The sequence below is a fragment of the Wolffia australiana genome, chromosome 9 (genome assembly GCF_029677425.1).
Source record: "Wolffia australiana isolate 7733 chromosome 9, ASM2967742v1".
Lineage (NCBI taxonomy): Eukaryota > Viridiplantae > Streptophyta > Magnoliopsida > Alismatales > Araceae > Wolffia > Wolffia australiana.
The window spans coordinates 14,518,330-14,533,969 of NC_135843.1; the positions used below are offsets into that span (position 1 = coordinate 14,518,330).

The window sequence follows — 15,640 nt, forward strand, 5'->3', positions numbered from 1 at the left end:
CAACTTTTCCCCAAACTCTTTTGCTTTCTCTCTCTAGGTTAGATCTCCTAGTTTCTCTCTCCATATTTCGAAATTGATTGTTTTTAAATTCAATTAAATGGATGCCATTTTTTAATGCCATTTTTGAGATATTTAAATGTTTGGCGTTGGAAGCGTCGCTGCCAACGCCAAGCGCCGTCTACTTCGTTGCATACCGTTCTACACTACCGAACGCTGCTCACCACCGCCAGCACTGCTTGTTGCACCGCTAATGCCGCATTCAACATTGCCATCGTTGATGCCATGCAAATCATGGCCGCTTTGCCGTGACGCCATAGTTATCGCCCTGTGCGCACCGTTGCTATGCCCCGTGCTGGTGTCCTGCTCATGCCCACAACGCAACCCGCACTGTGCACCTTGTTGCTTCATCTTCACTAGCCCTGACTCCGACCTGCTACCCACGCTCCAATGCAGTGCATATGCCACCTGTTGAGGAAAGTCGCACCTATCTCCGGCACGCCTCCACCTACTCGATCGCACCTCTGGCACTCTCTCAGCTTGCCTGCCCGCACTGGTCTCCTAGCACTGATGAAGACGTCGACGACGCCACCACCACCAACAAGGTACATCATTCCCCTTTGCTCGTCAGTTATATTACTTTCTACAATATATTTTGGGCTGTACTCCACCGCGCTTGGGTTAGTTTTAGGCGAGAGAATTCATCCATAAAACTATAAATCGAGTGATTTCTTGGTTACGGGTCCAGCCCATCCGTTACGTGCGAGTCCCCATGGAATTATTCCGTGCGGCACCATAGTTATCGTCGTCGCTCCGACGAGGGTCAGAAGGTCACCGACATCGTCATCGGTTGCCCACCCCGGAGCTCAGAACTTGGCGAATTCCCTCAAGTCAGACCTGCACGTATACTACGCTTAGGCCATTTGCACTCATGTAGTTACATTATCCGTCAGTGAATTACTCGTCGAACGACGCCGTTGACGACATCCGACATCAAAATGTAAGCTTATATTAGATGATTGGTGTAGGACAATGGGAATCAAGGATTTTTTGTTTCTTGGATGAGCTTGTAGCGGCATATAAATTACTACATGATGGTAGCCCTAGATCATTGAATGGAGTGCAATCCTATGGGAGATGATGGAAGACAAAATGACGGGCATGTAATTTTTCAATGATGATACCGAATGAGGATTTACACATTTTCACATTTGTGACTACGGATGATGCGATTACAAAAGATTAGATTGATAATCAAGAATAACAGAAATAAATAAGAACATGAGTAGAGAAATGCAAAGATAGGAAAAGTTCAAGCACATCATGTAGGAGATGGAATGCTTTTGGAGGCACAAGTTGGAAAAATATGAGGATTTGGTAGGAGTTAACGAGAGGGAAATAAATATATATGGGAAACTGGAACATGAATGTCGGATTGGAGGTATTGAGGGAATCGGGGTGGGAGTCCCAGAGGTGATAATAGAGCGGAAGCATGGTATCTACTTTTAGTTTATTAGTGGTGTCTCATGGTATCTTGCGTGTTTGTGATTCGACTAATCAGTTGGGTTAAATCAATATAAACGAGAAGCTAGGCTACATGGCTAAGTTTTTTAACACCTAAATTGTAAATTAGATGACCTGCGAGTGGGGATTTATGAATAAAATTATGACACTTGACGTCGGAAGTGTTGTTCCCGGAATCTAGATAAAAGGCTGTGTCATAGATCGAGAATTATAGATAAATAAATATAGGTTGAAATTAAAGGGTATGTGCAAATTAGACTGCCTAATTCAATCCTCCTCCTACGCAATCCTTGTCCATTTTAACTATTTTTTGTCACACAACTCTAGTAGTGCATTCAAATGTAAGCCATTATCTATGATCCTCCCCATTTCTAGAGATTGTGACACATATTTTTTCTCTATAAATTAAATTATAAATCAATGAATGAATAAAATATAGTGCTGAAACATTATTGCATCTTATTGAATAAGTGAAACTGAAGAAAAAATTAAAACATATTACAAGTTTTAATTAAGAATATGTATGAATAGTAATTATATTAAGATATTTGTAAATGTATTTAATATAGTATGCTCTCTATTAAAAAATATCATCATTTTTGTTGGAAACACATATGGAAACATATTTTTAGGGCATGAAAAGGATTATGTATGAGTGTGTTGCCATCAGACACTTTAAGCATCATTTGATAAAAAACCTTCCTCAAATCGGATAATTTATAGAGTTGTCAATTGGAGGATGATCCCACTTGGATAAGGGGAAAGTCTAAACTTCTGCCAAAAGACCTTGGAAAAGCATATAAGGGCTATGTTATAATTCTGTCAATCGGGGAGTACCCCAATTCAACATGGGAAGGTCTAAATATCTGATTGTAGAACTGGGAAAGACTCTTCTTTATCTCTTTTAACCTCCAACTTTGACCCTCTCACTTGCTAGTCAAATGGTGGGTTATTGAGTGCCAAAATAGTAGGAGGCAACCATATTCAAGGCAACAAGTGTATGCTATAAAGTCATGCGTGTTTCTTCCATTTAAATCTTTTAAATGAGTGTATGTTTTAAAGTCAACACTATGACTTCTTAAAGCATGTTTATCTATTGATGCAGGTAAAATATGAACCTCGGTTGATGCTTTCCTAAGCCAGCCAAACCTCCTTAGAGATGTCACGTGCTCTTGTTTGATTAGACAAGTCCTGCATTGCACTGCACTGGGTCTAGGCAAGAAAATGTAAATTAAGGGGCCATTGAGCAGTTTTTTAGGCCTAGGATGTGATGTCGGATGTCGTCAAGACGTCGTCCGGTTGACACCGAGGGTAGCGGCTCGGTATCGAATCAGGATATCAATCGGACGACGACGGTCAGTGTTGTCTGAGAATGCTGACGGTCGGGTATAAATGATGACGATGAATGTGTGAAAGCCCTACTAAGGTACGTGCGCGCGTCGAAGAGCGGTGTTGCCGTTCCAGAGAATGACGGGATCGCTATGGGTGAGGTCAAACGGACCTCCCGAACCTCGCCCGAGAGGGTCGAGGGCGAGTACGTCGCCGAACGGGGAAACCCCGCTGAGATGCTCACACGCGTCGGGAGAACCTGACTCGTACCGGGCAGGTAAGACTCTCGCAAGATGCGTCGTTTTCTCAACCTGTCTCGCTCTCACCTATCTAACCCGAGCGCGGAGGAGGCAAATCGAAAGAGCACTGAAGAAAGTAAGAGACTTAAAGGGCAGGGATGATGGGTACCTTCGTCGCGTTGGCGACGGTTATGTCGTAGCAGTGAGATCCGGAGCAAGAGGTAAGTTCGCGGGCGCTGGCGTGTCCGTTAGTTGGTCGGGGCGGCGTGTGGCGGTGGGCGAGAACGGAGCATTCGGGCATGGTACGGACGTAGGTGGAGGCGGCGGTGGGCAGTGCGTAGGCCAGCCGATGCGCGGGGCACGGTGCGGCTTAGGGCGAGAGCACGGTGCTGGAGGCAGCACGTCGTGCTCGGTGCGCCCGAAACCACGACGCGAGCGCTGCGCAACTCTGCGCTAGCGCGCGACACGGGTAGGTCGGCGTCGCGCGGAGTTCACGCTCGGGCGCGGGGCGACGGGAGTCGGCACCGCGAGAATTGTCACGTGCGGCGGGCACAGCACGACCGCTCGAGGGACGGAGGGGGCAGCGGTCCGCGGCGTTCTAGCTGTCCCCGGCGGAGGTGTCCCGAGCGGCGGCGAGGAGCAGGGTGGCAGCGACCTGACGGTGAGCAGAGGTGGGGAAAAAATGGTGGACGGGAGAGGCGGCGATGAGGATCGTTCTGGGTAGCGAGGAAGAATCGGGAGCTGTTGCAATCGGCGATGATGGCAGTGTGCGCGGCTGCGGGGAGGGAGTAAAACGACGGGCGGCAGCGGCGGCGGTGGCGGCGTCCTGACGAGAGGAGTGGCGGTGGCGGCAATCTACTCTCTTCCTCTCTATTCTCTTCCTTTTCTCCTCCTTTCTTCTTCTTCTCTTCTTCTTCTTCTTCTTCTCTCCTCTCACAAACATGAGTGACTCTCTGTATTCTCAGAAGTTATAACCTTTCAAGAAAAATCAAGAGTGTCTTTTGGGGGGTGCGCCCCCCCTCGTTATATAGGAAGGATGACATGGGCCCCCCCTTAAACAAAACAAAACAAAGGAAAATAAAATAAAACAAAAGGCCTGTCAAGGCCCACTAGGATGCTGGGAGGGGAAGGAATCCTCATATGGGTTCTTCCCCTCCTTACAAAGGCAGAATGAAAAAAGATGAAAAAGATGACGAGAAGAGTAAGCAATCCGGAGGTGGTGTGTCGTCATGCCGTATATCTGAATCCAGGGTGGCGCGTCGACGCTGCGGCTTGTCGTGTCGGTGGACACGTGACGGTGGTGGGCTCGATGATGATGCTGGCTCCTCGCGTGATGATCCTGCGGTGTCGGACGGTGCCGCGCCATCAATCCTCCCGGGGTGGAAAGGACTCGACTCCGGCGAGTCAGGGTGGATGGACGACAGCGGTGGAAGTAAATCTGGTGAAGAAGCTCCAGAGAAAGGCAAGGCCGCTACTGATATAAATGTTCCACTCGAGAGAGAAGAAGGATGGGTAGAACTGAGATCACATCTAGCCAGAAAATCATGGCCGGAACTAGATGGGCCTCACAGGATAACTGTTTGAAGGGAGACTATGTGCTTTAGATGCTTTGGGGGCCTCCATCTTCAATTTGGCTTCCAGCAGGGAGAAGCCAAGGCATCGTCATATTCCACCAAAGACATCACCTCGACTTTTCACCGGGGAATTTGATACGAGCCAAATTAGGCAATCTAAACGGAAAAAGGCAGAGGGGAAGCAATATATAGCAATGCTTCCGAAATTCGGGGCAGGTTCTTTGAAGTTAAATAAAGGGGGGAGGCACCCTCAAGAGGGAGTAAGAAGATGGGAGATTTTGGCAGTAGAGGAGATCCTCTAAAGCTGTAGAAAGAGGCCGATCCGGCCGACCTCTGGTAGGCGACCAGCTGATCCAGCCTCGCCAAAGTTATTTTATTCTTTTCTTTTCCTTTTTGTCTTGTCAAATCAGTTCTTTGTCCTCGGGTATTTCCAGTGATCTCCATTGTCCCCTCTGTTGGGAGCTAGTCGTTCGGAACTATAAGTAGAGTCAGTCAATTGTCCTTTGGATCTTACGAATTGTTTTCTCTATCGGACATTGCGTACGGAGGTGATACAAGGGAGAGGAATGTATCAGAATTCATCTACCTAAACATAGTACTAAGGTCCATCATCTCCACATCCTTCAATTGAAAGGGCTATGATTCTATTCTCATCAATGTTGAGTGACTGTCCAAGTAAAGTCGCTTCACTGACTTATCTTATCAATAATAGTAATCAATGATTTCTTATACAGCAAGAACTCCCTTCAATGATTGCAGAAACTAATTTCTTAAGAATCAATCATATAGACGTGATAGCATCGTCGTTACCTGGAATGGAAATATCTGTAAGACATGGGTCACAAATTCCCACAAACGTTGATAGTCTTCCAAGGACATCACCTTGGCTTTCACCAGGGAAGTCATCCGCCTGCGCAAATTACCAAGGTCCGCTGAGTCTAACCAGGACCTTAGCTTCATTAAAAAAATTTACCAGCTGTCAGCTACTGTCATCTTATATATATTTTTTTTGATTATGTTTTTTTAGTAAGCAGGATATCAAGGAGGAACAAGCATAAAACACAAGCATTCACAGAGAAAATTTTCAATTCATAAGCTGAAGGAGCAGAAGGAATCGAGGTTTGCATATATTTTATACTGTTGCACTAGGTACAATGCACGATTTAAATTGGGGGCGAGGAAACAACATTACATGAGATTGAAAGTTTTTAATTCTGTACATCAATTCAAAGTTGGGAGGGGAAGTAATTGGTGTAAAAGATTGAATTGTTTCAAAATTTTCCTTCAGTTTTTTTTTAAAATAATTTCCTTCACAAATTTAATCATACCCCCCCACCTTGGAGAGTTCGTTTACTTAATGTCTTACAACCATGTGTATAGAAGTTAGGCTCTTGCAGCGGATCATATACACCTCCTGATGGTATGAGCCATGGATCTAGACTCACGTGAAGATATCTGGTAGGGTGAGGAACATACATGAAAATCAAAGGGTTGAAGTACTCTTCTGTTGGCAAGCCTACTTAGTTGTTTTGGATCTCCATTAAGTGGAATCTTACTTGGGGTAAGGTTGGTCATTTCTTCAAGTCTTGAGCACAGAATCACTTTTCCTTGAGCAACCTAATGCCAAAAATTGAATCACATCCTTACCATTTCCATCTCACCCCTGACTACCCACATGTACCATCATAAATTGTATAGGAACCCATCTTGAACCCATTTCCCTATTACTTAAGATATGCCCAACTCCCAAGCATTTCTCTCCTCCCTCTCTGTTATTATCTTTTCCTTCTTTTCCTCTTTCTTCTATTCATTTCCATCATTCATTTTCTGCACTTATCACCAGCTATTCTGGCTTTGAATTGGGATGAGCTGTTATCACTTTTTAGCTATCTATCATCCCTTGTTATTTTGGGAGACATGTCCTTCACGTTAGGGATATTATTTGTGTGATGTTTACTTTGTTTTAGTAGGATTGATTGATCTTTTATTTTTCATTCGACCCCTTTAAAAAAAAAGCAAAAGGCAAAAAAAAAGCAAAAAAAAGCAAAAAAAGCAAGCGAGCAAAAAAAGCAAGCAAGCAAGCAAAAAAAGGGGAAAAAAGTAAGAAAAAAATAAAGTATGGGAGTCCTCAATAGCAAAAAATCCGAGGAACAAAAGAAAAAAATCATTGGGGCTTGTTGTAGGTTTTTAATTATTGCTCCAAAGACATCGACATGATTTGTTCATCAACATCTTCCCCTGTCAGATGTTGTACACATCTTCATTGCTCACTCTGAAAAGATTTCTGCATCATTGATAGTGCAATATCATCTTCACCTCCTTCTTTACCTCTTCTTTGCATTATCCTATCTTGGGAGTAGGCTATCTTAAGTAATATGTGCCCTTTGTTCACCTTTCATTTCTTGTTATCCACCTATCACCCCTCTCTTGTGCCATTCCACCTTTCTCTTCCCTCTTTACCCATAGAGACCTGCTATTGTATCCTCACCACCCTATTTTGTTGACACACATTTGATATTTTGTGCTTGAAAAAGAGGAGAAGGATGGCCATCCTTTACTTTCAGGTAGGAGGAAGGTTAGTGGGGAACCCCAAGCACTAATTAGCCACCATGTGTGAGAGAGTGCCTGAGAAAGGGAGAAATGTTTGATCACCTCCTGGATTATAGTATCATACCCTGCGAGAAGTAGGCTTCACTCCTCATGACCACCAGCTCTTTCTAAAACCTCAAGGGAGTTGATCATAGGTGTTCTAGTATCTCATGGGGATATTCATACTTGGAGGTGTTGTTGGTACTACTAACACTTCGTACCATGCCTTTAGGTTCCAAAGGTAAGTGGATGATCCAAGGAAAATTCAAGGGCATTGCTAAGGGAATAGCAATGACTAAGCTGATGGGCCTGAAAACACACTAAATAATACATTTATCTCATTTTTTTATACAATGAATAAGGAACATGAAGCTCAAAATTGTCGTCCGGCCACAGCCTCTCATTGTCGGGAATTGATTAATGATTTATTTGCATATCATGTTGTTATATTTTTCTGAAGAAAGTAACCTGACATCATCAACAGTTCAGTGTGTAAAAAATCTCAGATATTGGGCCAAAAATGAGAAGAGATGGAAGCCATTGAGAGGTATCATTCAATGTCAAAAGTTCTTACTTTCCAAAAGATTTTTCCTTGTAATGCTGGATGTCACTGTAAATGACGTGGAGTATGATAGAGTGAAAAAATAGAGTAAGAGTGGAAGGGTGGGGGGGGGAGAGGGGGAAATGAGGGAAGTGTAGGTGAAGAAGTGGAAGGAGAGAAGAAGAGGGAGAGAAAGATGGAAAAAGAGGATGGGATAGGGCCCAGGGCAGCTTCTCAGCTCCAAGATGGGTTTCACTCTTGTGCCTAGTTCTGGTGTGTCCTCCATGAAGCGTCTTAAGTTTAGGCTTCCCATAATTTTATGTTTCAAGTTTTCAATCTCTCTCTCTCTCTCTCTCTCTCTCTCTCTCTCTCTCTCTCTCTCTCTCTCTCTCTCTCTCTCTCTCTCTCTCTCTCTCTCTCTCTCTCTCTCTCTCTCTCTCTCTCTCTCTCTCTCTCTCTCTCTCTCTCTCGCTTTCTCTCTCTCTCTCTCTCTCTCTCTCTCTCTCTCTCTCTCTCTCTCTCTCTCTCTCTCTCTCTCTCTCTCTCTCTCTCTCTCTCTCTCTCTCTCTCTCTCTCTCTCTCTCTCTCTCGTGCTTTCTCTCTCTCCCTCTCTCTCGCTTTCTCGCTTTCTCTCTCTCTCTCTCTCTCTCTATCTCGACAAGGAAGATGGAGCACAGAAATTCTATCTAACACGTATTGTTGTCTCTTTCAAGTTTATAGTGATAGAGCTTCACGATTTGGCGATATAATGCTCATGCTTGTACTTGCCTCATGCTTTTGAGTCTGCGAGTATTTTTTGAAAATTCAGGTGTGACATGCCTCTGCAGCTGGGGACCATGGGTTACCATCGCCGAGCGCGACCATCGCCGCGAGCATCGCCGAGTCCGGCACTAGCAGAGCGCGACCATCGCCGCGGGTTGCTAATCCCGCTAGGACACCTCCGGCTGCACCACCGCCGGCACCTTTCGTTGATGCGGCCCTCCGCACCTCGATCTTCTATATGTACGTCAAGATCAATGGCACAGCGTGCAAGGTGATCGTGGACAGTGGTAGTTGCATCAACGCCATCTCTGACACGATGGTCACCGGACTAGGGTTGGCTGCGATCGAGAACCCCACTCCCTATGACGTCTCGTGGATCGACGCTTCTTCACTACCCGTGAAGCGTCAATGCCGCGTTCCGTTGAAGGTGAGTACTTACGCCGAGGACATCCTCTGCGACGTACTCCCCATGAAAGTGGGGAGCATCATCTTAGGTCGACCTTGGTTGTATGACCACGATGTCACCTTTGCCGGGCATGCTAACACCTGCTCGTTCATGTACCAGGGACGGCGGGTTACATGGCACCCATATGCCATGAAGCCGGTAGACAAGCCGGCTGCGACCAAACCCGTAGGGTTAATGGTCGTCAGAGGGCCCTTGTTCGCCCGTGACCTAGGTTGCGAGGGTGACGACACACCACTGTGTCTCGCCGTCACCCTCGACGTCCCCGCCGACCCTCCAGTTACACCTCGTTCACCAAAGGTCAAGGCTCTCATATCGGAGTTGAGAGATGTCTTCCCGGACGAGTTACCAGGTGGATTGCCCCCGATGCGGAACATACAGCACGAAATCGACCTAGTACCCGGCGCGTCACTACCGAACTTACCACATTACCGCATGGAGCCGTCCAAGTACGAGGAGTTACTACGGCAGGTCAGGGAGCTCTTGGAGAAGGGCCTTATCCAGGAGAGCAGTAGCCCATGTGCGGTTCTGGCCCTCTTAGCTCCGAAGAAGGATGGCAGGTGGCGCAGCACGTGGATGGGGATCATTGGAGAATGCCTTCTCTAATATCCTTACTACGTTGGGCAGAATTTAGCTGCATGGTCTTCTTTGAGTCAATCTCCTCCATTACCAAGGGTGGATGGTTCCGTCTGGCTCACTCAATCATGTCATGGTTATAGACTTGTACACCGTAGTCAAAATATAGTCATCCATCCATAATATATTATTGGTTTCAGATTACTTAAACAACTGTGACATTAATCAATCTTTTTGATATTTAAATAGAATATTATTCTGGGATTCATACATATCAATTCAGTGAAGTCTTTCTCCAAAGAGCACCCATCGTATATCCTTGTCTCCACACTAACAACTATTGAATCAGCTATACTTATCATATAAGTATGATCATATAGTGATATTCTATTTGAGTAATTGAATGTTGATCTCAACTATCCATTTAATATGAATATTTAGAATGTGTTTAAAGAATAATGATCAATGTTTTTAAAGAATAATGATCGATGCAAATGTGATTTTTAAAAATTTTCTATTTTTTTAGTCTATCGATTATATGCTAAGCAATGGAGTTTGGATTGAGTTGACTAAGGCCCATACATCCCCACAAATACTCGTCTATTAATTGTCACAATGACATGATATATAATAAATTACTAAGATGGCTATGATGTGACAGATGACAGAAGTGTTCATAAAGTGAGGTTTCAATGAGGTGATGTGATGTCTCAAGGAGATGATAACAACGCCTATAGATGAACCCAAAATTCAGAGTGTTATTTCTGTATCATTTTACTCATGCTATCTTGATTTTGATATAAATTCTAATTTTATTCATTAATTTCACCTATTGATTAAAATACTTTTTACTATAATTTTTGTATATTTTCACGCCCATTAATTCTCATTGAAAATAGGTTTAAAACTTCTTAACTTTTATTGGTGTAACTATTCTCTGAAATATGTTAGTTGATATTCTGAAAGGCTAAAGTAAGATTTAAAGACATAATTAATAAAAAGGGAGAGGAAGACGAAGAAGAAAATAAAACAAAATGGTTAATAACAGTAGTGGAGCCGCTAAGGTGCAACACTCAAGTTGGCCAAAGGCAGATGAACACCAAGAAATCAAGCCACCCATGGCTGGTGAGCACCAATGCACAAGTAGCTGCGCCATATGGACACACACAAGGTTCCAACTAAGTGAGTCAGTGGTCAGGCAAGCGTATAAGAGAGAAGGAAAATTTTGTTCATCATTTAAGCATATGTAGAATGTATATAGTAGAAATTTACTTTCAAGTCTCTGATATGGGATTAACTGTCTTCAACCTTTGTTTCAGCTCTCACGGGCCAAGCCAACAAAGGAAAAAATGGATTGTGGCCCTATGAGCCGAATCCTAAGAAATTTAGAAACAAAGATGACCGATCTTTGAGCTAATCCAGCCCAAAGCTTGCGTCATAACTAGGAAACGGAGAACATCATCCATCATATCATTTGTTCCGGTAACGGATCCCTGCCGGATGATGTGACAGTGACAGATGATGATTTTTAACCCGTGATGGTGATAATGACAAACGACATGACAAAAAACTCATGACAGGTGAATGTGATGGTGATGGAGGGTCTTGAACATACGACGTGATGTGACAATTGCCATGGATGACGATGCTGACAAAAAATTGAAAGCATGAAAAAGGGGGGAAAAATAAAAATAGATGTTAAAACTGTGGTATATTTTCAAGAAAATGAGAGATACCGAGAGAGAGAGATTGACTGAGAGAGAGGGAGATTGAAAGAGGGAGAGAGAGGAGGTTTAAATAGGTCGAGTGAGAGAAAGATTGACTGAGAGAGAAGGAGAGGGAGTTGTAAAGATTGAGAGAGAGAGAGAGGGAGATCAAAAGAGGGAGAGGAAGAGGTGATTGGCTGAGAGAGGAGAGGGAGCTCAAAAGAGTGAGTGAGAGAGGGGAAAGGGAGGGTTTATGGAGAGAGAGAGATTGACCAAGAGAGACAGGAAGAGGGAGAGGGAGAGGGAGAGCAAGAGAGAGGGAAATTGAAAGATGGAGAGAGAGAGAGGCAAAGGGAGAGTGAGAGTGAGAGGGAGGGAGATATTGATCGAAAGGGAGAGAAAAAGGCAGAGTGAGGATGCAAGAGAGAGGGAGATTGAAAGAGGGAGAGAGACCAAAGGAAGGAGAGTGGGTCCAAAAGAGAGAGAGAGAGTGAGAGAGGGAGGGAGGGAGACCGAAGGAGGGAGAGGGGGGATCTGGAGACAGAAAGAGAGAGAGAGAGAGAGAGAGAGAGAGAGAGAGAGAGAGAGAGAGAGGGAGGGAGAGAGAGAGAGAGAGAGAGAGAGAGAGAGAGAGAGAGAGAGAGAGAGAGAGAGAGAGAGAGAGAGAGAGAGACGGAGATTGGAAGAGGGAGAGGGAGTCCATGAGAGAGAGAAAGGGAGAGAGTAAGAGAGAGAGATATGGAGTCTAAGGGAGAGGAAGTTTGCAAGAGAGAGAGGGGGCTATGAGAGAGATAGAGGGGGTACGAGAGAGATAGAACAAGCTGGAGAGAGAGGTGGGTATGAGAGAGAGAGGAATTTGAAACAAGAGAGAGAGAAGGAGGGAAAGAGAGAGAGAAAGAGAGAGAGAAAGAGAGAGAAAAGGAGACAGATAGAGAGGGAGTATGAGAGAGGGATACAAAGACAGATAGAGGGTCTCAAAGAGGGAGGGAGGCGAATACCGAGAGGGAGTCTGAGAGAGAGGTAGGTGGATAGAGAGAGGGAGTCAGAGAGAGATATGCAAAATGTTAAAAAATTAAAAAAGTGAAAATTTTAATTTTCGAGACATCATTTTTGTCACCTGTGATGGGGCTGACAGTTGGTGATGGGACGAGGATGGGATGACAGCTCCAGCGATGGGGACGGAAATGTGATGAAAATTTTAAAAATCGTATGACGTGTGACAGGTCAGGAGACGTGACAAACTCCACCTCACACTCTCATCCATCACCACTCATCATCCATCTTGTCACATCTAGGACTGACGTTCCCTAGTCATAGTATGCTGTTTTATGTTGCTGATATAGTCTTGGTTGTCTGATCTTCTTAATGAAGATTAGGCAGTGATGTCTAAAAAACACAATAAAAATGTTTATTTTATTTATTTTATTTTATTTTTATGTTTCAGATTTCCCCCCCCCCTGTGGCGCAGACCACGAGGCCGTGCTATCGATGGATCACAGTTGAGGGATACACAAAACTTATTTATTTATCTCTTCACCTTATTTCATATGTGCCCCTGGCTGTTGTCCTCCTCTGACTGGAAGGTGGGTCACAGTTGAGGGACTTTCACATGCTATCGAATGGCCCGAGAGGACCACCATTGCCAGTCCATGCTATCTACGGCCATGGTAGGTCCCTCTCAAGCATTAGAGAATTGCTCATGAGGGCTTAATTGATCGCATAAATCGAACGACAGAGACCCTTTCAGCTCCATCTTAACACATCCCAGGTCATGACAGCCTTGGAGGAGTATTGGAGTTGCACACACCATAGATGGATAACTTTCTAAAAATTACAAGGGGGGTGTGATTGGTGTCCCTATCGCCGACTCTTTGAATCAGGGTGGAATCGATAACTTTTTTAGTTGATCTGGATGAGAAATAGCTTTGGAACTTCCATTCCTTCAAAGATTTTGATTCAATTTTGGAATTCGTTCAAATTTTAGCAGAGTTAATCATCGCAACCTCGTTGAGGCATTATTACATACACCTACTGAGCATTGAGTGCTTCCCCCAATTTATCCTATTTCCTCGATCAATTTTCCATAAAATACTTTAAAAAAATTCTAATTGAATACTCTCTATATAAATCTGCTTTCAAATAGTATAATCTACCTATGAATTATAAAATACTATGATTATTCACCACTTAATTACTCTTAATTCGTCCTATGATCTTCTATTGCTCTTTCTTCCTCTCTATCAAATTAATTAAACTGCTCTAAAATTAAATAATATGTATTAAACCCCTATATGTATCAATATTCAATTCTTATTCTATATATATCTTGCTTTATCTATTTCATTAACCTACTCTTAATTAAATAATATCTCTTCCCTGTGTATCCTAATTCTTTTCACCTTCCTATTTCTTCCTTATCTTACATCTCAAAAAAACACAAATCATATTCACTACTTCCCTGAATCTAATATCTCTATACTTACCATATCTATCTCTTCTACCTTACATATCACCCAATAATCATATTAGACTTAATCTCTCTGTTCACCTTATTTATATCTCATCGTAATTACAGCTCTAAATATAACTCTCATATCGGTGAAATTATTATTTCCCCTAAAAGTAAGATAAATGATATTTTATATCTTTCCCTATAACCTAGTCTCCCTAACACTATCTGCTATTACTTATTATCAAATATTACCTTAACTTCTCTCTTCTTTTATTTACTTTATCCCACTTACTAATTACTTAATTTCTACCCTTTCACTCTATTTATTATTACTCATCTCTTAAATTATTTTATAGTATACTCAATTCCTCTAATCACTCTTCGTGTCATCTTATTATCCCTAATCCAAACTAAATCATTATATTCATTTCCAAAGGCTATTTTTTGTGGAGATTGATGTTTTATGTGACCGCCAAGCCAAATCACACCACTTTGTTTTATTTAATTTCATGGACTAATATTGCTTGCATTATGATGTTTATAAAGAAGTCCGTGAATATGTGCAATGCCATAGTGAATTCTAATGAGATCATAATACAATTGTCTTTACACATATGTCTTTAAACATGCATTATACACATTTCTATTCGATGGATAGTCGAGAAGACAATTGAATTATCTGACTAGAACAACACTTACTGATAATACTTATAGGATACGTATAACTGATCCTTTGGCTATTAGTGTGGCGACACTACGAACAAATAGTGTGTGCTCTTTAGAGAAAGTGTCGACTGAATTGATCAAAAGAATCCCTAAATGGTATTATACTTAAATGCCAATTAGGTTGATTCATATCACGGTTGTATAAGTATCAATTGACCTGAGACACCAACAACATCTCGTGGATGGATAGCTACATTTGACTATGACTTATGATCCTCTAATCATTGGCTTCAAACACGTCATAGCTTGGAGGCAATAAGAAGTTCACGAAGATGATTATGTGAAAGGGACAGAAATATTTTGTGTATTATTTTGTGTGATGTGACCACGTCCCCTTACATAGAGAGAGAGAGAGAGAGAGAGAGAGAGAGAGAGAGAGAGAGAGAGAGAGAGAGAGAGCGAGAGAGAGAGAGAGAGAGAGAGAGAGAGAGAGAGAGAGAGAGAGAGAGAGAGAGAGAGAGAGAGAGAGAGAGAGAGAGAGAGAGAGAGAGAGAGAGAGAGAGAGAGAGAGAGGGAGAGAGAGAGAGAGAGAGAGAGAGAGAGAGAGAGGGAGAGAGAGAGAGAGAGAGAGAGAGAGAGAGAGAGAGAGAGAGAGAGAGAGAGAGAGAGAGAGAGAGAGAGAGGGTGAGAGAGAGAGAGAGAGAGAGAGAGAGAGAGAGAGAGAGAGAGAGAGAGAGAGAGAGAGAGAGAGAGAGAGAGAGAGAGAGAGAGAGAGAGAGAGAGAGAGAGAGAGAGAGAGAGAGAGAGAGAGAGAGAGAGAGAGAGAGAGAGAGAGAGAGAGAGAGAGAGAGAGACGGACAGACAGAGAGACAGAGAGACAGATAAATCAAACATATAAATCAAACATACCCAGCTTGTTGTTGATCCCGTCATAGGAGATGCCCGGCAAGCTCTTGGTGAAGACATCCACAAGTTGCTAGGACGATGTGGCAAATGGAGTTGATATGATCCTTGCCATTACTTTGTCGCGAATATAATGGAAGTCTCCCTCATGGAACACTTCATTTTTAGCGATGAAGAAAGCAACTTGGTTGTCACAATACATCGGCATAGGTGTCGGTTCCTCTACGCAGAGATCTTGTAACAAAGAATGAAGCCATACCATCTCTCGCGCTGTGGAGGCCATGGCTTGATACTCGGATTCCGCACTAGAGCAGGTAAC

The 15,640-nt window shown here is 43.3% G+C and overlaps 1 protein-coding gene across 1 annotated transcript; it reads left to right on the forward strand.

Moving 5' to 3' along the window:
* Positions 1-8,871: 8,871 nt before the first annotated feature.
* On the forward strand, positions 8,872-10,962 carry LOC144707413 (uncharacterized). Its single transcript, XM_078580515.1, has 2 exons — positions 8,872-9,467; positions 10,914-10,962. The coding sequence occupies exons 1-2, from the start codon at positions 8,872-8,874 to the stop codon at positions 10,960-10,962; spliced, it is 645 nt and encodes a 214-aa protein (XP_078436641.1).
* Positions 10,963-15,640: the final 4,678 nt, after the last annotated feature.

Bases quoted from the DNA above. Each gene is read 5' to 3' on its own strand.
- LOC144707413 (XM_078580515.1), top strand. From the start codon at position 8,872: ATGGTCACCGGACTAGGGTTGGCTGCGATCGAGAACCCCACTCCCTAT. The intron at 9,468-10,913 runs GTACGAGGAGTT...CCTTTGTTTCAG, and splicing joins TACCGCATGGAGCCGTCCAA to CTCTCACGGGCCAAGCCAAC.